General features: G+C 52.1%; 1 protein-coding gene across 1 annotated transcript in view; it reads right to left on the bottom strand.

Annotated features, from left to right (window-relative positions):
* Nucleotides 1-6,413: 6,413 nt before the first annotated feature.
* Nucleotides 6,414-24,349, bottom strand: part of Ptgis (prostaglandin I2 synthase) — a 29,220-nt gene continuing 11,284 nt past the window's right edge. The window contains exons 6-10 of the mRNA XM_027423361.2: nucleotides 18,599-18,780; nucleotides 11,076-11,244; nucleotides 10,113-10,294; nucleotides 9,692-9,843; nucleotides 6,414-6,728 (exon numbers count right to left, since the gene is read on the bottom strand). Of these exons, the coding sequence (XP_027279162.1) occupies nucleotides 6,584-6,728; nucleotides 9,692-9,843; nucleotides 10,113-10,294; nucleotides 11,076-11,244; nucleotides 18,599-18,780 (830 nt within the window). The 3' untranslated portion in view covers nucleotides 6,414-6,583. The remainder of the gene's footprint in view (nucleotides 6,729-9,691; nucleotides 9,844-10,112; nucleotides 10,295-11,075; nucleotides 11,245-18,598; nucleotides 18,781-24,349) is intronic.

Below are 24,349 nucleotides of genomic sequence, written 5' to 3'. Positions count from 1 at the left end.
ATCAGATCCCTTGAGCTGGAGGTATAGACAGTTGTGAGCCACCATGTAGGTGGCGGGAATAGAACCCAGGTCCTCTGGAAGTGCAGTCAGGGCTCTTAACTGCTGAGCCATCCATCCAGCCCATGTGAGGACCTTTTTAAAGCCCTTTACTACCAATGACTCTGTCTGGTCAACTGCAGGTTGCTAAGGCAACTGGGGGTTGCTAAGGGAGGGGCTTGTGTGTCCAGCTCAATCTAAGTAACCAGAATGCTTAGCTGACGGGTGAGGAGATGGTAAAGTGCTTGTTCATAAGCACGAGGACCTGAGTTCAGATCCCCAGGACTCACATAAAAGAGCCAGGGGTGTCAGTGCACACCTGTAATTCCAGTGCCGGGGAAGGGGAGACGGGGATTCCTGGAGCTCACTGGCCAGCTGGCCTAGCAGAATCAGTGAGCTCCAGGTTCACTGAGAGACACTGTTTGACTCTGTGTGGAGTGTGACTGAGGATGACACCTGGTGCCAATCTCTGACATCCACGTGCACATACCTGTGAGTATATATGAACATGCACCAAACATGCCACACACACACACACACACACACACACACACACACACACACACACACACAGATAACAGGATAAGTAAGTAACTTTTAAAATTCTTAGCTAACCCATGTAGAAGTTTGGGGAGCTTAGGAGGGAGTTGCTCCCAACATTTTCTTTTGCCTTCCTTTCATAGAGGCTCTTTGTCCCCGGGCATGCTGCTTGATCATTACACAGGGGCCGCTGCCGTACCAGGCATCAGAGTAAGGTGACCAGCTCTTGTCCTCCTCACCCAGGTCTACCTGGAAATGATGATGTCATCACAAGGTAAGGTGAAACTGAACTGAGTCTGTCACTAGGGCTCCTGGATCCAGCCACTTCTGAAGCCCCTGGAGTCCCAGTTATGTGTGCTGTGAAATAACTCCCTTTGTCCTGCCAGCTGTCAGTCTGCCACCTCTATGCAAAAGATCTTAACCAGTGACAGTTCTTTTTCCATAGACTGGACATTTTCTTAGCTGGGGGAGAAATTAGATATATAAGAATCAGGAAGGGAGCTGGAGAGGTGGCTTAGTGGTTGCTCTTGCAGGTGACCCAAGTTCCATGCTCAGCACCTAAATCAGACAGCTTTACAACCTCCTGTTAAATCCAGCTCTAGGGATTTGACATCTTCATCATCCTTGGGCACCTGCACTCATGTGCACACACACACACACACACACACACACACACACACACACACACACACACACGTGCACGCATGCACACATATAATTAAAAATAAAACAAATCATGAAAACATAAAGGAAGCCTGGCACGATGGTTCACACCTGTATTCTCACCACTCAGGAGGCAGAGGCAGAAGTATCAAAGCCTCAACTCACTGTAACTCCAGTCCCAGGGGATCTGTTGCCCTCTTTCTGACCCTGAGGGCACCAGGCACACATGTGGTGCACAGACATACATGCAGGGAAATGACCCATACACATTTAATTAATTAACTAAATCAAAAGTTCAAAGTCATCTTTGCTTAAATAGTTCAAGGCCAACCGGGCTATGGGAGATCCTGTCTCAAACAAACCCAATAAACAAACAGGAAGGAAGTGATGGAGAAAGGGAGCAAGGGAGGGATATTCTATAAAGAAGGGATGCTGCCTAGCCCTCCTACTTAAGAACAAGCCACAACATTCATGGAGGGGACAGCATCCCAGTGCAGTCAAGTTCCAAAATCAGATCAGCTGATTCTGACCACTGCTCTCTCAAGACATGTCTGCTGGGGCCTCATCCCGGCATCCACCCATGTGGCTCCCTCTGACTCCTCTGTTCCAGGTCCCGCTTCTCTGGATTCCATGACACCATCCATCATTTATGTCCCACTGGGTAGCCTGCTCAGGTTTCTTGGAGTTTCTGGGGAGAGTAAGGCTAATTAATACTCCCATGCCCCACCCCGTACTGGCTCGTTTTGTGTGTCAACTTGACGAAAGCTAGAGTCATCAGTTGAGGAAATGTCTCCATGAGTTCCAGCTGTAAGGCATTTTCTCAATCAGCTCCTGCCTGGAGGTTCCTGCCCTGCCTGGATTCCTGTCCTGACTTCCTTCAGTGATGAACAGCAATGTGGAAGTGTAAGCCAAATAAATCCTTTCCTCCCCAACTTGCTTTTTGGTCATGGTGTTTTATTGCAGCAATAGAAACCCTAAGATACCCCCTCAAACACATACACACATGAACACATACACATGCATGTACATATACATACACACACATAGGTGCACATGCTTGTGTGCTTGAACTCCATGGCAGAGAAAAGTGGTTTGAAGAGAGTGGACAGAGGGAGCATGGGGACATCATTCCAGATCAGAGTGCATGTTGCATGGGGCCCCTGGGGCCCCGGGGATCATCCCATCAGCTGGGCTTGTCCTGATATCACAGGGCCCACCTGGCAGGGTGCTGGGAGAGTGAATGAGGTGACACATGACGTTCCCACCTGACACTGGGAAGCACTCACTCAACAAGCACAATAGTAAGGCCAGGACCGGTTGACCGTGTACTACACAGTAGATGCTATACAGGGCAGGGGCGGGGCTCTGTGTGTGTTATCTCCCCCTGCGCCAGGCACTGAGGGCAACGGTATAAATGAGACCATTAAGCTGTTGGATGACCCTGAGTGATGAACTGTCTGAGTCTAGCCCCTCTACATAGCCCAGGCTGGCCTCACACTTGGCATCCTTCTGCCTCAGCTGTGTGAGCAGCTGGGATCCTGGACCTGCACCACCAGACTTGGCTTCAATGCCTGTTTTTTTTTTTTTTTTTTTTTCTTTCTTTCTTTCTGAGACCACTTGTCTTTATCAAGCCCCGGTGTTCCTGGCTCAGTTCCTGCAAATGAACAAAGCTTATTTTCTGGCCAACCCAATATTTTTTATTCCTGCATCTCATCTTTAGTCTACCACCCAGCCACTAGCCTCGCCATCCCCTCATCCGTGTTCTCCGTCGCTAAGTCCCTCCCAGCCATCTATCCGCTCACCTTACCCCACCATATGCTCACTCACTCCTGTCTCTCCATTCAGTCAAACATCCCACACTGCCCGCCTTCCCACCCATCCACTCAACCTCTTGCCCGTTTGTCTTTCTGCCAATGAGCCACTCACCTTTAAGATGTCCATCTGTCCTTCCATCTACCCACAAACGTCACTCATCCACCACCCAGCCACCCATGCCCCCAATGTATTTAGCTACCTACAAATCCACTCATCCACTCCAGATATTCATGTATCACTCGGTTCATCCATCTAGTCACCCACCCACCCCTCCACCTTCCCACTACCACCTGACAGTGGCCTAGGGCCTTGTGGATTATGATGCTTTATGTGCACGGTGTCCTGTGAGACCCCAGCGTGGTCTCCTGGGTTCTCTTCCAGGGAAGAAATATGGGTGCCACCAGAAAGTCCCCACAGGGGGAGCCTCTTTGTAGCCAGGACTTTGAAAGCCATTGACTACCAGGGTGTGGGGCCAAAAGATGATGAAATGCAGGAGAAACCAAGGCGCAGGCTTCCAGCAGAGCAATTAAAGGTAAGCTAATCTCTCCTCCCTTCCAAGGGAGCCAGGGAACTCTAAGACACACAGAGGAGTCAGCAAAAGAAGAAACCAAAGCCGCAGAGATCAAGGGCTAGCAAGAGGATGCTCCTGATATAATATATTCCTGAGAGCTCAGCTTCCTGCCCTTTAGGCCTGCTGCTTCTCCCACCTCCTCTCCTCTCTACTGCCCTTGACGAGTGCTCCCTGCTGTCCTCCTCCCTTCCCATCTCTCTTCTTAACCCACCCTCCCAGCTCCCCTATTTATCGTCCTCCCCTCTCTCTGTTTACAATGAGGAACACACTCCCAGGACGAGACCTGGTGGGGTAGTACTTCCCCTTCACCCAGCCCCTCCCCCAGACCTCCTGCTCACCTCCGGGTACCTGACCACCTCACCTCCAGACCCAGAGCGCCCTCTTCAGAACCACACGGAGGCAGTTAGTGAGCAAGGCCACTTTAATAGGCTCGTGTCCATCTGACTGTATGACATGAAGCTTGAGCGCTGTGTTAAATGCCAAAGTGTAACCACCAGGCCACTCATGAAACACACTGTGATGCTGTGTTTATTTAAAATAACAAAAGAATCAAAACCAAAGCCTGCGATAGATGCCCAGAGTAGTCTTCTCTACCCGGAGACTGGGCTACCAGCCCCTGCCACGAGCACTTCACCCCCTCTTTTGGACCCCTCACCCACAGTGGGTCCACCAATGAGAAACTTGAACAGAGACATGGGTAAGGCCTCAGTCAGCCAGCACCCTGCTCATCTAACCCAAGAACACAGGCTCTGGGGGCCAGAGTTTCAACTTCCACTGTCCAGGGCCGATTTATTCTTTACAGTTCTATGGGATGTGGACGATATAGGCCCAAGTCCGCCCGCGCTGGAAAAACAAGCCGATCGGCTTAAAGAGCATTTGATGAACAGCAAATAACAACAGAAGCATAGTGAGATGGCCAGGGAACATTTCATCAGATCAGACTGAAGACACTAGCCCACATCCTGCCACCCTGACTACAGCCAGGAATGGAGAGCTGAGATCCTGCCCCTGCAGGCGGCTAATTCTCCTCTCTAAGCTGCCAACTCCTCTGGCCCTTCCTCTTTCTTCAGATAGCCTTGTGTATCCCAAGCTGGCTTCAAACTCACTATGTAGCCAAGTATGATTTTTGAACCCCTGATCCTCCTGCCTCCACCTTGCTGGGATTACAGGCGTGCAACACCATAACCCAATTTATACAAAACTAGAGATGAACTCGGAACTTCGTGCTTGCTAGTCAGCCACTCTACCAACGGAGCTAAATCCCCAGCCTATTATAAAGAAGGGAAGAAATGGAAAGAGGAAGGAATTTAAATGAGGGCACGCATGAACACTGTCCTCCGAGCCCAGCGCTGCTTCAGCACCTCAGGTCCCCGCCGGAGCTGCCTGACCTTAACCATCTTCCCCAGACTTGATTCCCTCGATTGTGGCTAAGGAGGTGCCACCTTTAAAGGGAACTAGCCCTTTGCTGAGCACAGGTGACCTGTCTTGGGGACAGTCCAGCCTGATTCAATTAGGCCGGGGCTCTGAAGGGCTTCCCTCTAGCACCACCAGGACTGGCGCCTGTAAGACATTCAGCAGCTATTTCTGCCACTTTCTTCCTCCCCTTCCAGCCGTGAGGAGGCAACTGGGGGTTGCCATGGAAACTGGCTCATCCTCCCACAGGAGGCTTGCCAGCTCTGATTTCCTGCAAAGATAAGAAGCAGGCAGCAGTGGGGGGTCACCCAAGCATGAAGATGGGTTTCCCTGGGGATGCCCAGACTCCTGCCAATCACACTGTCTATCCGGGAATCCCAAGGGTGCCTGGAGACCCAGGGCCAGGGAAGCCTCCAAGCCCTAGCTTTGCTCCAAGAAGTGAGCCCCTGGAACACACAGGTGCAGGGCCTCTTCTGTCTTTCCAGCTAAAGCTAAAAGGACCTCATCACAGATGTGCCTGTGTCTCATAAGTTTGGGTGTTCCTGGCTGTCAGCTCTCCAATGCCAAACAGAAGTGTCCCACTGCCACCCCTGGAGCCCTGGGAATGAAGAACAAACTGCCCACCCAATATCTGCTTCTAGGAGAGGTGTGTAGGCTGAGGAATCTCTACTGGCAAGAGCTGTGTGACCCTAGGCAAGCCACTTAACCTCTCTGAGCTGGCTTTCTGATTTGGAAAGCTGGCATAACACCATATCTTCTCCAAGATGCTGTGAGGAATGGAAGTATAGGTCTGCTGTGCCTGTCTCAGCAATTAAAGGCACTTTGGGATGCTGGACGGTGGTGGTGCACACTTTTATCCCAGTACCCAGGAAGCAGAGGCAGGCGGATCTCTGTGAGTCCAAGGCCAGCCTGGTCTATAGTGAGTTCCAGGACAGCCAGGGCTGTTACACACATGCTTAGGAAACATGCATGTTTGCAGTTATAGGAAGGTTTGCAAGCCACAGCCCCCGTGAAGTCAGCCCTTTCTCCTAAAATTGATGCACACTCCACTTTGGTGTTAGCATAAGGAAAGTCCTGTTACTTACTGTCTGTGAATCAAGGACAGAGGACTTTATCCCTCAGAATGCAGCCTGCATCGTCCCAGGTATGCACGTGAAGAGAGGGAGGGCCATGTCTCTTTAATAATCTGGGAACAGAACTTAAAACGCACTGACGAATCCTCATGACCCATATCTGCCATGCTGACCAAGGCCTGAACTACACTGGCTGCTAAAGATGGGGACAGTGGCTGCTCTGGGAGTCAGGGGCATGGTGGTGGGGACTGTGGGTACACAGGACAGGAGGCACAGGTGAACCCGGAGCCCAGACAGCCTGATTTGGAAGTGTCTTCACAGTGGGATATAGAGCTTTTATTGGCTTTTCCTGCTCTCTGTGTCCTCTAGGTCCCCTCCTGTGGACACAGCATTCTAGGAGAGCAACAGGGAGGCAGCGATGAAGGCACCGGAAGTCAGAGGCCCCAGGTGAGTATCGTGTCTGCTCCACGGGTCACAGCCTGCTACGGTACCTGATGGGAACGTCCTCCTCTGGCTGCATCAGGCCGAAGCCGTATCTGCTGAGGTCAAACTCGGGGACCTCTGTGTCCTTGCTGCCCAGCTCCAGGTCGAAGTGAGTCAGTAGGAGGACCACAAATCTGCAGGGAGAGAGGGTGCTTCAGACTGTGTGCTTCTCCGGGCTTGGCAGAGCTTGGTAAGGTGGGGACAGCTCAGAGCTGAGTGAGGCTAATGACTGTCTGTAGCAGTCATTTCTACAGCATAGCCCTAAAAGCCAGAGTGTGGTCCTCCAGCTCTCCTGCCTGCAGCATCAAGTACAGATGACAGAGCGGCCAGAGGGAGGGGCCCAGCCATGTGCCTCCAGCCCCACACCCACCGTGCCTGGGTAGTCCTGAGTCCCCAGTGCATCACAGTGCTCATGGTGAGAGGACTGTTTTCTCCTGCCTCTCCACAAGTCCTTGCCCCCTTTCCCTAAGCTTACAACTCTTACAGGCAGCCTGGCCGGGGCCACACTCACCAGGAATGCCTGTGAAATGGAAACCTGCACCACCCCTCAAGACTTCTTACAAGGGATGCAACTGTCACCAAGGGCCACCTTTGCAAGGCAACACTCTCTACCGCCACCTTCTGGAGACCCATAAAGCTGTCACATCTAGGATGCCCACCAGTGCCTCAATGACACAGTGACAGTCTCTCTCTGCCTTGACTCACTCACTACTGTCCATGTGATCCTAACTGCCCCGTGCCTCATCACTGTCCCCCACCTCATTCAGGGGCCTGAAGCCACGCTGAGCACACAGCAAGGACTTTCTCCTCTCACTGAAAGAGGAGCAGACAAGTGGATGAGCTGGGGGAAACTGGGCCACCAGACTTAAGGGGAAGTGAGACCCTCGCCAGGGTCTGTTCCCAATTGGGGGCTGGGTTCTCCTGTGAGGTCAAGGGAGCAAAGGTTAGCTGGCTCTTCCAGCTCTGGAGGGAGAGTTTCTCTGAGACAGGTCTTTTTACCCGTGTCCCGATGGTCGGAGCTATCGCAGCTGCCGTTGGCTGAGAGCTTCCTATCAGGGAGATCACACTGACTGAGGTCACAACAAATTCACTCTGTTGTTGAGATGCCATGAGTTAGGCACCGTGTGCAACACACAGAGCCCAGCACTTCTTTTGTCTGTCCCTAAACCGGATGAAGCAGGAACTACAGTCAAAGTTCTGTCACGGTTACTGATTTGAGTGAGAGAGTCTGTCCTGATGTGATCAAGACGTTAAGGCGCAAACACGAGCCGAGGGCAAACCTCCCCTTTGCTCACGTGCTGCTTCATGTTCCAGACACAGGGGTGAAGCAGAGCCTGCACTAGCCTGTCACGCATACATGTACACACATGAGCACCAACTGACCGCCCTCCCTGCCCATCACACTTTGTACCTTTAAGGAAAGTTTTATTTGGGGGCTGGAGAGACGGCTCAGTGGTTAAGAGACTGGCTGTTCTTCCAGAGGATCCAGGTTCAATTCTCAGCACCCACATGGCAGCTCACAACTGTCAGGGATCTGACACCCTTACACCAATGCACATAAGATAAAGTTAAATTTTATATATATATGTGTGTGTGTGTGTGTGTGTGTGTGTGTGTGTGTGTGTGTTTACTGTGTGTGTGTGGGGGGGTATGTGCACATGAGTACAGTACTCAAAGAGGCCAGAAGAGGGCATCAGATCCCCCCAGGAGCAAGAGTTACAGGCAGTTGTAAGCTGCCCAACTAGGGTATTGGGAACCAAACTCAGGTCTTCTACAACAACTTAATCACTCTTAATTGCTGAGCCAGGTCCCCACCCTTGTCCATCCCTTAAGCAAGCATAAACTGCACGACCACCTTCCATTTGGCTCTAATCGTCCCCATGCGTCACCGGTGGCATTTTCAGACGCTAGGCTTCAGTCTCCCTTTGCCTATAATCTATGTTTTATTTTTTTAGGTTTGTTTTGTGATGCCGAGGATGGAGCCTCATGCCTTGTGTGTGCTAGGCAAGCACCTCAGTTTGAGATCCAGCCTCAATCATCTTGTTATTCTTAATTTTGAGATAAGAGCTCACTAAGTGGCCGAAGCAGGCTTTGAACTCATCATCCTCCTGTTTCAGCTTGCCCTGCCCCATAGCTGGCATTATAGGCCTGTGCTCCCAAGCCTGATACCTGCTGTTCTCACTGCCTGATTATGCATGACAAGGTGGTTTTGGGGAAGGCATATTAAGCATCAGGGCAGAACTGACTCCATCATTATCTCCACTTCACTGTTGAGAAAAGTGACATCAAAAGGTTAACGTGACTTACTGTCCCTTGGCATAGCACCTGCATGGTAATGACATGAATAATACAGACACCAGCTACCCATTCTCAAAGCCTGTAACGAGTCAGGTGGGGTAGGGAGGCATATAGAAAGCTCCATTCTGATCCGTTTTGGAGCTGTAATCAGCACCCGTATCTTGTAGCTGAGGAGACAGGCTCAGGTTACAGGAGGAACAATGGGCAGACAGCACAGTCCCTGGTCCAGGCTGTCTGCATCCTGGAAACCGAGACTCGGCGGAATCCCAGGAGGAGAACATAGGAGCTTCTCAGCTCACTCTGGAGTTACACAGCCAAGGGGAGACCCGGAAGTTCAGCCAGTTTCTGCCACAAAGGTCAGAACCTGCTGCAGCAGCCTCAGAAGGGCAGCCATGGCCAGCTGGACTCAGCAGCCAGCGTTTGGTATTCCCACGCCACCCTCAGAGGGAGAACCCTGCTGCCACATCTGATCATTGTGTAAGAAATCAGAGATGTGGCTTTTTCTTTTTTCAAGAACTCTTCTGACTTGTAAAAGAGCCCACATCTTAAAAACACAAATAAACAGATTTGCGGACAGGAGTTGACGCTCTGCCAGTTTGAAATCTAATCCTGTAGCCACTAGCCTGAGGCCATCAGTCAGAGCAGTAGAGGCATCAGGTGTCACCCCACCTTGGCTACAGTCTGGACCACATCCAAGCCCTGCCCTGGCCACACCCCACCAATGGGCCCCTTCCTTGCTGGGCCATGCATCGCTGCCCCCACGCCCTGCCAGCCCTGATGCCCCGCCCCCCCAACTCACTGTTTGATGCTGTTGATGGCATAGTTCTTCCCCAAGCACTGATTGTGCCCTGCTCCCCACGGCAGGGTGTAATTCTTCAGCCGCTTCCCATCTTTGTAAAAATCTTTCTTCTCTGACCCATCTGGGTTCAAGAATCGGTTGTATTTAAAAACCTGAAACAAGAAGGGGATGTGTGACGTCACCCCACACAAGCCTGAGCCAGGATGCAGGACTGGGGACCTCATGCAGACTTGTCATAACTGAGCATAACGGGAAGGACTGGGCAGGGCCTGGGGTTAAGGACTGTGGAGAGGACAATTCCCAGGCTGCAGAGGAAGTGAGGATCACAGCAGGCTGCCACTCAGGACTGCCTGATCCTTCAGTCGCACAGTCTGCCCACACCCACAGTCCCTGAGATGTCCAGTCCTGCCCTGATACTGACCTCAGGCTCTGTGTAGATTTCTGGGTCCTTCTGGGGACTCAGGAAAGGAAAGAGGAGGAGGCGGTCACCGCGTCGAAGAGAGAATTCCCTCCCATCTGCCATGGGCAAGGCCAGGTCTGCCATGACTTCACGAGTGATGAAGGGGGCAGCTGTGAGCCGGAGGGTCTCATTTAGCACGCTGTCTGCAAGGGCAAGCAGGAAGGGTTAATAAGCTGCCCTCTCACCTGCTGGACAAACAGAAAAATGGCCAGAGGGTGTATACCTTGCACATAATCACACAAGGTGGGAAAAGCCAGATGACAAAGTGTGCACTACATGGTCCCTGAGAAGCCCTTGGACATGAGAGGACATGGAAAGTGGGAGCCACAGGGATATCAGACAGCTGAGGGAGGAGTTTAGGGCCTCAGTGTCTACCTGCAGTGTGCATTCCTTTCTGGAGATAGCCCCCTGACCTTCCCCTAGAGACCACATCCCTGTACCCAGAAGTTGGACAGTTGATCCACTGCTAACTGGTGGATTTGAGCTTCCATTACCCAATCAGCCCACCCCTCTGAGCCCTGTGTTTGCTTCTGAGTAGACATAAAACCCAAAAAGCCAATGAACACTTTCCTGGGACTTTAGATGGGAATGTTGGATGAGAGGCCCCACCTCCAGCTGCTGACAGTTGTCCAGTCTCCACAGACCAGAGGCACCCCAGGAGAAAATGAGGCCAGATCCACACACACAGAGAGCTATCCCTGGCAACACTGTCCAAGCACCTGGGTCCACCTGAGCCTGATGCTAGAAACCTCAAGACTTCCCGTTGCATGACTCGGATTGAGCGTCTTCCATTATAGCTGCTTCAGGTGCTCTGCCACTTAACACCAAAGATCTCCTGAGACCAGGAGGAGGATACTGAGACCAGCGTGGAGGACACTGAGGGAACCTGGGGGGGACCCAGGTGAGCAGGTTTGGCCATCCTACCTAGCACAGGCATGTTGTCGAGAGTCTTCTGTGGGAGGGTGATCATCTGTGAAACAGGCTGCTCTGCTTTCCAGACAGTGCGCTTCAGCTCTTCATGGACAGCCTCAAGGGCCTCAGGATTCTTGAGGAGGAAGAGAAGGAGCCAGAAGGCCGTGGGACCCATATTCCCCTGCAACGAGGAGAAGCCTGTCACTTACCAAATGACCAAGAGGGCTCCTCAGGCTGGGCCACAGGGCCGCGCTCAGCATGCCTGGTTCCCATGCTGGTCAAGCACCTAGGCATCACCAGTAACTTCAGCCCCAGACTGCGACCAAAATCTGCTTGGAGCTTTGTTTGGTTGAGCCTGGTACCTACTTGAAGGCCACTCCTGCCATCCTGACCTCGAGTGAAGACCCTGGTCTGGGGTCACCCAGGGAAGCCTCTGTAACTTTACCAGAACAAGTGTACAAGTCCACAAGGCAAGAACACTGAGACTGTCTGAGGGTGGCTGCGCCTGGCCTTCCCATGTCCCTCTGCAGTTTCCACGGAAGAGGCAGGGTACACCTCCCTGCTCAGTACACCTTGAGCTCAGCCATGGACTTGCTTTGACCAACAAATAGCTTGACGTGGAATTTGAGAATAATAGATCTAAGCCCTGGTTTTTGACTGAGCCTTTGGCTCCAGGGTGAGAGACACGTAGGGCCCAGCTAAACTGTCCCGGCTGGGCCATTTTAGACCAGCCGGATCCACCTATGAGCTCATGTCTATCAACACAGGCTGCAACTAGCTGATAACAATAGCTATTCATAGTTTAGAAAGCAGTTTCCTTACATGATTCTTGTGTGACAGTTAATTCTCTTGAAGGATGAACAGAGGAGCAGTTAAAAGGCTGTTCTTTTTTTTTTTTTTTAAACAAAAGTTCTTTGAAACTTCCCAAAAGATAAACTAGGAAAATCAATGACATGGTGTGCTCCAAGACCAGGGAAGACCTGCCTAACATCTCCACCCAACTCCCCGGCACCTTCCAGTGATGCCGACGATGGATCCCCAGCAACCTCAACCTGCAGGGAGGTTTTCTCTATCCTGACATGTGACTGTAGTCACAGACTCAAGCAGCATCCTTAGACATCATCTTTCCCAATGAGGTCTTGGAGACACAATTGCACTGGGCAGACGACATGAATCGCAGCCCTAATACAGAACCCAAAACGGGAAACAAGCTCCTCACGGCCTACCATGTGGCAAGTTGTTTTTAAAAAAAAAATAAAATAAAAAAATCCAGGTTCCTCTGGATCTGAAAGACACGTGGAAGCAGACAGGCTACAAGGTGTGAGGCTGGGCTTGTGGGAGCCGCTGTGTGTTCGAAGAGGGGTCATGTGAAGGAGTAAGACTGTCTTTAAGAGACACAGGACCCCCGGGTGTTGGTGGCGCACGCCTTTAATCCCAGCACTCGGGAGGCAGAGGCAGGCGGACAGGAGGTCCCTCCGAGAGGGAGAAACCCTGTCTGGGGGGGGGGGGACCCAGCCCCGAGGTCACTTGTGGGAGAGACTGGGGGCTGGGAGGTTGAAGTAGCAGGACTGACTTTCTGTTTGTGGGGCGGTGCACATGCAAGTTCCTCAGGCACTGCCCACCTTGCTGAGGCAGGGTCTCTCGTGGCCTGGAACTTGACAGGTAGGCTAGGCTAGCGAGTGAGCTCTGGGATCTGGCGGTCTCGTCACCCCAGTGCTGTGATCACAGACGGTGCTTTCCTTCACATCTGGCTTTGTAACAAGGGTTCTGGGAATGGTACTCAGATCTTCACATTTGTGGGGCAAGCCAGTTAACGGAGTCACCTCCCTGCCATGTCCCCAGCCAGCCAGCCAGACTTTCTTTGCATGCACATACCCATTCAACCTGCTTGAATTTCTTTTGTTGTTTTTTTTTCTTTTGTTTTTTGAGCTTATACTATAATGATGTCATTTCTTTCCTTCTCTTTCTTCCCTCAGAACCTTCCTTCTCATACACTACTTGCTCTCTTTTCAATTCATGGCTTTTACCTCACTCATTTCTTTTGTTTATTCAAGACAGGGCCTCTCTAAGTAGCGCTGGCTAACTTAGAACTTGATATGTAGACCAGACCAAGCTGGCCTTGAACCCATAGAAGCACCTGTCTCTACTCTGAGTGCTGGCACTAAAGGTGTGTACCATCACATCTGGCCCCAATTAGATCCCTCTTTTTCTCCCTCCCTCCCTCCCTCCCTTCCTCTGTCTCTCTTTCTTTTTCCAAGACCAGGTTTCTCTGTGTAACAGCCCTAGCTGTCCTGGAACTTGCTCTAGTAGACCAAGCTGGCCTTGAACTAACAGAGATCCGCCTGCCTCTGCCTTCGGAGTGCTGAGATTAAAGGTGTGTGCCACCACTGCCCAGCTCCAGTTGGGTTTCTTATTGCATGTACTGCAGGAGTGTCCCACGTGGTTTCCATGGTGACCTACCGTGTCATGAGGATTGTCCACATTATGCTATGAAATCAAATAGGAAGCTGTGTAAAGACAAGGGGATGGCCTTAGCAGCCCCCTGCCAACTGCACCGTGTGTGCGCACATGTGCACCCCGAGTTTCTCCTGGGTTTGTAGCCCCAGTGAGCTTATGAAGGACTCTCTGGTCTAACCTTGTCTTGTGGTCAGGCTGAAGGAGGATGTGGGAAGATGACTGGGCTGAGGGAGTGAAGCCAGTCAGCTCCCTGTCACCACGGTTCCCAGGGCAGTGGCTGCCCAAGGCTGCAGCCAGTCTGTCCCAGTTCCAGACACCTTCCTCTCCGGCCAACGCACCCCAGCCGGACCTTTGGTCTCAGCCTTCAAGAGCTGCCTCCTCCCAGGCCTTGGGATGCTGGGCCATGTGCCACCCCACTCCTCCTGGTCCCAGGGTCCCATTTCACCCAGCTTTGGGAGAAAGAGATCCTGATGATGTTTGCCGAGTGTTCGATGGGATGGTTGGCCCACGGGACAGCTCATGTCACCCGGAGTTATTACTCACGACTCGCAGTCTCAGATCTGCAACAGCCACCACAGCCCGGGTTCCCCAACCTCAGCAGCCCCTTTGGGCTCCTCACCCTGTCTCCCAAACACTATTTGTACAGGGATGTCCCTCCTCACCCCGTCCTACTTCCTCTCACGTCATCCCGAGTGCAATGCCGTCTGTCCACTACTGGGTCCCACAGGTCTGTCTCTGGCTCACATCCTCACCCTGAGCTCTTAGACATCCGCATCGCATGCGACTGAACCCTGAGCTTCTGCCTTGATCACTCCCTCCACTCCCCCAGCCATTACACACACACACACACACACACACACACACACACACACACATACACGAACACACACACACACACACACACGCACACACGCACACACACGAACACACACACACACACGAACACACACACCACACACACACACACACACGCACACACGCACACACACGCACACACACACGACACACACGCACACACACGAACACACACACACACACACACGCACACACACGAACACACACACACACGAACACACACACACACACACACGCGCACACACGACACACACACACACACACACACACACACACACACACACACACGACACACACACACACACGCACACACGCACACACACGAACACACACACACACGAACACACACACACACACGCACACACGCGCACACACACGAACACACACACACACACACACGAACACACACACACACGCGCGCACACACACACGAACACACACACACACGCACGAACACACACGAACACACACGAACACACACACACACACACACACACACGCACGCACGCACACACGCACGCACAGGTGGGCTCACACCCAAAGCTGACTGGATACTTGCTGATACTGGCTCCTGGCCTCGCACTGCCATGGGGGACCCCAGAGCCGGCCGCCTCTCCCCGCTCTCCACCCCACCCTCTCTGACCTTGAGACTGGTCCCCTGGCTCCCCCTTCTCCTCTGAAGCACACTCAGCCACACCCTGCTTCTCCGCAGAGCCTTTAGCGGCGCCCACTTCACTTGGAGTGAAGGAAGCTCCCTCAGAGCCACAAGGTCTGGAGGGGCTCTGTGACACTTGCCACCTCACCATACACCATCCTCATGCCCACCTCACAGCCTTTGCGCCTATGCTCTCTGCCTGGAGCTCGCATCCCAGAGACACCCATGGTGGCTCACCCTTCACAAAAAGTCTCTGGTCAGATGTCACCTGCCCACTGAGGCCTTTCTACTGCTCTCTCTAGTGACCTCACAGACGCCCCCATCCATTAACCGTGCTCTTCCCTGCCAGAGGCTTGTTCTGTACATGAGAACTTTCATCTGCCCTGCCCACCACTCTATACCCAGTTCCTGGGATGGAAACAAAGTCTCATGTATCCCAGGGGTAGCCTCAGATTCACCGTGTAGAAGAGGGTAACCTTGAACTTCTGATCCTTCCGCCTCTACCTCCCAAGTGCCAGGATGGTGGGTGTGCACTACAGGCCTGGTCCTAAGTTGAATCACCTGGCAGGCCTTTGTCGCCTGCTGGTGTCAAAAGCTCCTCTCACTGCTCCACCATGCCCTGAAGAAGGAGCCGCATAGCTATTGTATGTGTGGGTAAACTGAGGCACTGCAGGGTGTGGTGACTGACTCACTAGAAAGTAAAAGCCACCTCATACCCAGGCAGGCAGGCCCCACAGCTGGTGTCCAGAGCTAACAGCCTCCTGCTCTGCTGTCACAACTCAGCATCCTCCAGACCCCTCCGCTGGGAGGATCTATCCCAGCCTGAGCCCTGCCGGAGGCCATTCCCTGGGATCTGGCTTTCAAGTGCCTGGCCAACTTCCTACTCTGTGGACAGAGGTCATTTCCACAGGGGGCTCTGAGGACACTTTGGAGCACCCTGTCCTTTTGGCCCATAAATATGTTATCAGGCATGCATAGGGCCAACTGCTGATTAAGCCCTGGCCTGCCTCTGCCAGCCTTTGCCTGCAGGACAGTTAATAGCTCTGAGGACAACTAAAAATAAGTTGCCAGTCGATGGAGAGGAATCACCCAGGGACATCAGCCTGTCCGGCAGTCGCTGCCAAGTGGGGCCTAGAGAAGGCAGGGGCTGAGCTGGGTGAGAGCAGTGAGCAGAACTCAGGCTCACAGCATCCAAACAGCTGTTCCTTCCTCCCATGTCAACACTTGCCCCACACACAACTTCACTGATTGCCGTCTTAGTTCCCTGCATCTCTCTGAATTCTCCTGTTGTGTGATATTTTCATTGTGTTCTGACAAATACAGCCTGCTTGGAGTCAGAGAGCGGAGCCAGCCATTAGCTGACCATAGAGGTTTGGAGGACTGGAGAGAGTGGACAGGAAGTGGTAAGGCGGAGACAGGATCTTGGCCATTTGGATGGGGGAACGGAAGAGGTAGGAAGGACTGTGGCTGTTCCTCTGCTTCTTTGATCTTTCACGTTTTTACCCTGATTTCTGACTCCTGGTTTTTATTGATAAGATTAATTAGATTTTTTGTTGTTGTTTTGTTTTTCGAGACAGGGTTTCTCTGTGGCTTTGGAGGCTGTCCTGGAACTAGCTCTTGTAGACCAGGCTGGTCTCAAACTTACAGAGATCCACCTGCCTCTGCCTCCTGAGTGCTGGGATTAAAGGCGTGCGCCACCACTGCCTGGCAATTAATTAGATTTATGCTTCATTCTCCAATATCTCAGTGGCCAGCACAGCCTCCTCACTGGTGACCTGTTCCTGTCCGTAGGAGGAACCTTAAGATCTCAGGAATCAAGGCTAGAGAGATGGCTCAGAGGTTAAGAGCACTCGCTGCTCCTTCAGAGGACCTGGGTTCAATTCCCAGCACCCACGTGGCAGCTCACAACCATCTATAACTCCAGTTCCAGGGGATCTGCCGCCCTCTACTGGCCTCCTAGGTACCAGACACAGACACAAACACACACATTAAATAAATCTTCAAAATAAAGTTTCTTTAAAAAAAAATCTAGCCCCCCCTTCCCCCAAAAGGAGGTTCAACACCGTCTCTCTTTGGTGTGCTAACTCACCTGGCTTCTGCCACGCTCAGCTCCCTGCTGTTGCCCTTGGTGGGCTCCAACACTTTGCACTTGCTGTCTCCCCTGCTTGAAATATTTCCTAATTCCCAGATCCCTGCCTAGCTTTCTTGACATCTAGAAAGAGCTCAAATGTCTCTACTGGCGAGGTCTCCCTGAGCCTCTAGCTGTGATTCCCAGAACAGCTCCAGCCCCAGCCCTGCCTCCCACCACACAGCCTCCTCCCCAGCCATTGAGCAGGGTTCCTGGATCTCAGCTCCCTGCTCCAGCCCGTCTGAAATGCAAGCATTCCCAGAAGGTCCTTCTGCAAGTTCTCTGCACACTTCAAAAACAAAACCCGCCAAGGTCATGGAAAACAGTGAAAAGAAGAGAACACCAGGAGAATGGGAACTGAAGGCGCAGAGTGGCTTGGTGCCACTAGGATGCTGGCGCAGAGGCCCGGGCCAGGATGAGCCTTAACAGGCTGCAATGACTCTTCTCAATTGTCAGCTTGAGATGGGAGAGGCCTCTGGCATGCCTGTGAGGATAACCCTGCCTTAACTGAGGCTGGACCCACTCCTTGGGCGGCTGCACTTCCAGGCTGGATCCTGCCCTGGGTAAGGGGACAGCGGAGCCAGGCGTAGATGGTGTTCACCGTTTGTGGCTTTTTGACTACAAGTACACCGTGACTAGTTGTCAAGCGACTGCCACTGTGGCTTTCCCACACTGTGATTAAAACACACCCTTCCTTCCTGAAATGGCTTTGGTCGGAGTGTCTCATCACAGAAGTGGGAAAGTAAGGAAGACAGAGGCACCGCTGGGATGACCGTGAGGCACAACTGGACCTGATCCCGGGACTGGCCTCCTAGTTTGGCATCGGACTGCGGCCATGTGGGAGAACATTCTTGCTCCTGCGAGACGTTCTGACGTAAGCAGAGGGAAAGAGCCAGGCTACCTGCAACTTAGCCACAAACGGGACAAAATCACGGCACACGAGAGGGAAGGAAAGGAACTGAGGTGTGTGAGAGGGGTTGGAGACCTGAGGCGACGTGTACAGGAGTTTATTGAACTATCGTGAGCTTTCCAGGGGGCTGGAGGTAAAGTCTTTCCAGAATGCACAAGGCTCCCATCCACCCCAGCACAGTATAAACCAGGCATGGTGGCACAAATCTACAGTTCCAGCATTCAGGAGGTGATGGAAGGAGGGTCATATGTTCAAGGTCATCCTTGGTTATGTAGCAAGTTTGAAGCTAGCCTGGGCTATCTGAGACCCATTTTCCTAGCCTGGGCTACCTGAGACCCATTTTCCTATCAGTCTGCCATTTTTCCATATGTTAAATAAGCAATGCCAATCTTATGGACCGTCTGGTTCCACAGCTGCTGGACAAGACAAAGAGTGAAGGGTGGGAGTGGCCAGCAGGCTGTGTGCTCACACCCTCATCTGCTCACACCAGCGCACACAAGTGAATCCCATACCTACGCACCCATGCCCACCTGTGTGGCCCAGAGCTGCAGCACCAGTGCCCGGGCTTGCATTTCCTCTGACAACCCCATCTCCTCCAGGTGCTTCAAATAACTCTCCAGCCAGCTGCTCCTGTCAGCCCTGGTGGCCAGCCGGGCTGGGGACAGCAACTTCCACAGGCGGCCTTTGACACTGCATGCATGGTCTTTATCCCCTGCATGGACAGAGCACAGAAGAGGAAGGCTTTAGAATCACCTCCAGGAGAGGGCCACCCAGCCTCAGCCTTTCACAATGCTGCCAAGTGTTCTGTGTGTCACTGGTGGGAAAGGAAAGCTTGGGTGAAGCTCTGTGGGAGTTGCCTTGCCTAGAACCCATGTTGATTAGCAGAAAGGCATAAAGACCTGTCCCTGCAAGAAAGAACTCTCCATAGCAAGAACTCAATCGAGATTTGATAAATGCATGAGGCTCTATGGGGCCACATAGGAGGACACACTCCAGGCAACAGCCTCCCTCCTTGGGACCTAACCCAGAGCAAGGCCAGACCATGCATGCAAGACCAAGGGCTCAGCATACCAGAAAGAGCCTCATTGGCCATTGGTAGGGAAACAGATCTGGGGTCTCCACTCAACTCCCTCTAGAGCAGACAGGTAAGGTCACCAAGGGAAAAGACCCTAAGGAGACCATGTAGACCTGAAGAACGGGGAGACCTCCAGGTCACTGCAACCCACCCTTTGGCATGGCAGAGCCAGTGGCTCCACCCAGGCAGACTCTAAAGAAGCCAGTGGCCCAGAGCTCTTGTGGAAACTCTCTCTCTCTCTCTCTCTCTCTCTCTCTCTCTCTCTCTCTCTCTCTCTCTGTGTGTGTGTGTGTGTGTGTGTGTGTGTGTGTGTGTCTGTCTGTCTGTCTGTCTATCTGTTTGTAGTTCCCGTTGCAGGGATGGAACTCAGGCCCTTGCACACACCGAGTTGCACCCTAGCCTCCTTCTCACATTCATAACATTGACATTGAAGCTAGCACAGGCCATAAAATCACCCCAGAATAGCTGAAGGTGAAGGGACCAGCTCCCCATTTCGGCAGCCATAACAGCCGAACACATGCTTGTCTGACCTTGCCTTGGTCACTAAGAGGTCAGATGCCTGCCTTGTGACAAGGAACCAATCAGAAGTTAGCTGGTGGTGCTATGCTTTACAGCTCTGGGTGTGCTTTACAGACAAGCACACAGCAATAATGGGCAGAGCATAGCAACCACCCTGGGAGGGCCTCTGGGCCATAACAACCAGTTGACCAATCAACACAGGGCAAGCCCTCCAAGCCTGGAGGCACACCAATCCTGAGCCTGTGCATACCCCTAGACACTCCCCTTACGCTGCCCTATAAGATCTCTATGCAGATGCTTCGAGCTGTCTTTTCTAGCCATCCGCCATGGCGGGTAGATGAAAGACCCGAGCTAACATGGGGTTAGCTCGTTAAACAATTATAATAAAGCCTCGTGCAGTTTGCATCAAGCTTTCGATTCCGCCTGGTGATTGGGGTGACCGGGCGGTTGTGGCCTGGGACCCCGGATACCTGAGTTTTCCGGGGGGTCTAACAGTACAGTGACCTGTCCCATCTAATACAACCACAGTGGTTGCCCATTTATACCAGGGTGCCATTGCCTGGCAATCCTTTTCAGGGAACTAGTCTCATCTCTGCACCCCACCTTATAACATACACACAGGCATGAGGTTCACTGGTCTCCAGAGTTATCCCTGGGGAACTGGGCACCACCTGGGATTTCTAGAAGCTCTCTCACTATACGTCAGGTGACCTGCCCAATAGACTGAGACCTGGCAGCCTCAAGTCCCAGGAGCTTGTGAGGGTGGAATTCGTGGCTAAACACAGGCTTATGAGTGTGAACATGTTTAGGGGGGCATGCTTGCATAGGCTTACTAGTGTGCACGTGTGGAGGGGACATGTGTCATGCTTACATGGAAGCTGAAGCTCAGTACCCGTCACGCTCCACCTTCTTCCAGAGACACTGCCTGTGTCACTGAACCTGGAGCTTGTGGGTTTGGTGTACTGACTGGCCAGTAAGCCCCAGGGGATCCCACCAAAAAAGTGCCAACTGATTTCAAAAGCAGTAAACCCAGTGCTGGGACGATAGGCATGCTGCCACATCCCGCTTTTACGTGGGCTCTGGGATCGGAAAAGTCCCCATGTCTGTGTGGTCAGCACTGTGTGGACTGAGCCATCTCCCAGCCTGGCCTTGCTGTTTTTGAAGTCAGTTGGCAACATTTTCAGACAACGGGCTCAACCAGATTTAAAGCAGGGAGCCCCTGGGCTCAGCTGAAGCACAAAACTTTCCTGTGTCTCCCACTGTGTTGGATTCTGAGCTCCCAATATCCTGAGAGCCCAGCCAGGCTGACTGTGCAAATCCCCAGGTGAGACCAGCATGGGGGGAGTTTTTAAAAAATTACCAAGGGACGTGGGAGGTGACAACATCACTCCCAGCAATGCTCCTGATATCTCCAAAGTCCCCGAGGCCCAACCTTATAATTTCAGTCTCTCGTGTGCAGTGGTGTGTGTGTGTGTGTGTGTGTGTGTGTGTGTGTGTGTGTGTGTATGCATGTGTGTGTGTGTGTATGCGTGTGTGTGTGTGTGTGTATGCATGTGTGTGTATCTGTATGTGTGCATGTATGTATCTCTGTGTGTGTATGTGTGTGCGTGTGTGTATGCATGTGTGTGTATATCTGTGTGTCTGTGTGTCTGTGTGTATCTCTGTGTGTGCATGTGTGCGTGTGCATGTGCATGTGCAGTGTGTGTGCACATGTGTATCTGTGTGTGTGCACGTGTGTGAATATCTGTGTGCGCATGTGTGTGTATCTGTGTGTGCATGTGTGCGTGTGCGTGTGTGTGTGTGTGTGTGTGTATCTGTGTGTGTTCATGTGTGTGTGCACACGTGTGCACATATGTGCGTGTGTGTGTGTGTGTGTTCATGTGTGTGTGCACGTGTATGCGTGTGTGTGTGTGTGTGTGTGTGTGTGTGTACATGTGCACATGGTATGCGGCGCACTCACACCTGTGTGCATGTGGAGACCAGAGATTGATGTTGGGAGTCTTCCTCTAGGGCAGTGGTTCTCAGCCTTCCTACCGCTGTGACCCTTTAATACACTTCCTCATGCTGTGGTGACCCCAGCCATACAATTGCCCATTGCCAATTCATAACTGTAATTTTGCTACTGTTATGAATCGTAACGTAAACATCTATGTTTCCCAGTGGTCTTAAGCAACCCCTGTGAAAAGGTCATTTGACACAAAGGGGTCAGGACCCACAGGTTTAAAACCACTTCTCACCGGGCGTTGGTGGCGCACGCCTTTAATCCCAGCACTTGGGAGGCAGAGGCAGGCAGATCTCTGTGAGTTCAAGACCAGCCTGGTCTACAAGAGCTAGTTCCAGGACAGCCTCCAAAGCCACAGAGAAACCCTGTCTAAAAAAACCAAAAAAAAAAACCCAAAAAACAAAAACCACTTCTCTATTGCTTTCCACCTTATTTTTGGGGCCAGGGTTAGAGCACATGCCACCACACTGAACCTTACTTAGGCGCTGGGTCCTCATCCTCTGACATCATACACTTCACCCACTGAGCCACCTTCCCAGCCCCGGTGTTTATAACACCTGAAAAGCAGCTCAGGATGCTTGGCCTTGTCCGTCCCTGTGCCTAGGACAGTTCTGAGAGCAGAGGAGGTGGCCCAGAGATGGGAGACGCAGAAGCCTGTGTTGTGTGGGTCTGACTGAGGCCTGGGTCATCTCTAGGACTCAGTCACCTCCTTATCCACAGAGCAGGGCCTTCAGCCTTGTCTGCTCAAGTATCTTCTCCGGACACCCCTCTGGACCCTAGGGATCTGGGAAGCACCAATCAGAGATGGGCTGGCGGAGGTAGGCTATGAGTGCCTGGTACGTCAACGCAGGCAAGTAAGTCTTCATCACACTGACTCTGTGAATGCCTCTTCTTGGGTGTGGTGGCACACGTCTGGAGCACTTGGGAGGCAGAGGCAAGACAATCGCCAGTTTGAGACTAGCCTGGGCTACGTAGTGAGTTCCCACATATACTTGAAAAGATGGAGAACTTCACATATATGCAGAGAACACTGAGAGAAGGCAATATATATGTACATATTCTCTTTTATTTTAGGAGGAGGAAGGGAGGAGTGGCAGCGACCTAAGAGTTCACGTCGGTGTGCTGTAAATTTCATTCTCCCTGCCTCATCTAACTCCTCAAAGGCGAAGTCCAAACACGCCACCACCACACCCAGATGGAGGTGGGCGGTTCAGGCCAACGTTCTGCACCTCGGCCACCATGGGTTTCATCCCCTTCTGCTTCACAGAGTGGGGGCTGCTCTCATATGACGCCTCGCTATTTAATCAGCCCCTACTCTGTCCCAGGTGAGTCCTAACTCCTGCTGCCACAGGCAGCGTAGCCCTGAGTACCACCACCATGTGTGAGTATTTCTGGGAGAGGGAGCATGGAAGAAAAAGATCTACATTTGATATTTTGGTGGGCTTTGCCCAGTTGGTCTTCACAAGGTCAGTGAACTGATTGATTCCACCTGAGGGCAACTGACCAACACTGCCACCTGCTGCTCACACTGAGAAACGTAACCTTTCATGGATGTGTCCTGTGCATCACTGGGCTCCCGTACAGGGAGGGACAATGAAGAAACAAGCAGCTGGTACCGGTATGGGACACATGTTTTTTTGTTTGTTTTTGTTTCTTGGGGGTGGGGGTGGGGTAGGAGGGTGGTTTCGAGACAGGGTTTCTCTGTGGCTTTGGAGGCTGTCCTGGAACCAGCTCTTGTAGACCAGGTTGGTCTTGAACTCACAGAAATCCGCCTGCCTCTGCCTCGAGAGTGCTGGGATTAAAGGCGAGCGCCACCACCACCCGGTGGGACACATGTTCAACATGCCAGATTTTGCAATGCATGTTGCCTCCTCTGTCACCCACCTGCTGATCTATAACTAGTGACTTCATCTGTGTGAGCCTCAGGTTTATTGTCTGCAAAGGGGGCTCTGTGACGTCAGCCCGCAGGGACTGTGTTAGACAATGAATAATCTCTATAAAGACGATTGTGTGGACAGCTTCCAGAAATGGCAAGCAGAGGCCAGAGAGGCCAAACCATGCCTCAGCATGGTAGGCGGGGAGATGAGCAGGACACCGATGCCCTTTTCTGCCCTCCAGGTTGACAATAATTTGAAGACCAATGACTGCATTCTGACAAAGCTGTGACAAGAGGCGAGTGACAACAGAAAGCTACCACCATCTACCCAGAAACCAACAGAAAGACAGGGGGTGGCCCTAAGGCTTGGCAGATATCTCATCCTCTGGGTAGCCATGTGAATTGCTCCATGGCTGTGCACACCTGTAATCCTAGCACTTGGGAGGCTGAGGTAGAATGATACTAATTTAAGACCAGCCTGGTCTACTGAGAGACCCTGTTTCAAAAAAGCAAAATGAAGCAGAAAGAAAACATATGTAAAAAAATACTAAGATGTGCCAGGTGGTGGCACACGCCTTTAATCCCAGCATCTGAGAGGCAGAGGCAGGTGGATCTACAGAACAAGTTCCAGGACAGCCAGGGCTATGCAGAGAAACCCTGTCTCGCAAAAACAACAAACAAACAAAAAACAAGAAAACTAAGCTGTAGCTAAGATGTGAGCCCACTGAGCCTGGTTGACACTCAGAACAAAGTCCTCGGTGAGCAATGCTGCTACCACCTCAGCCAGCCCTAACTGCCACCTTCTAAGA

Source organism: Cricetulus griseus, chromosome 6, assembly GCF_003668045.3.
Source record: "Cricetulus griseus strain 17A/GY chromosome 6, alternate assembly CriGri-PICRH-1.0, whole genome shotgun sequence".
Taxonomy (NCBI): domain Eukaryota; kingdom Metazoa; phylum Chordata; class Mammalia; order Rodentia; family Cricetidae; genus Cricetulus; species Cricetulus griseus.
This window is presented reverse-complemented; position numbering and strand designations above follow the sequence as displayed.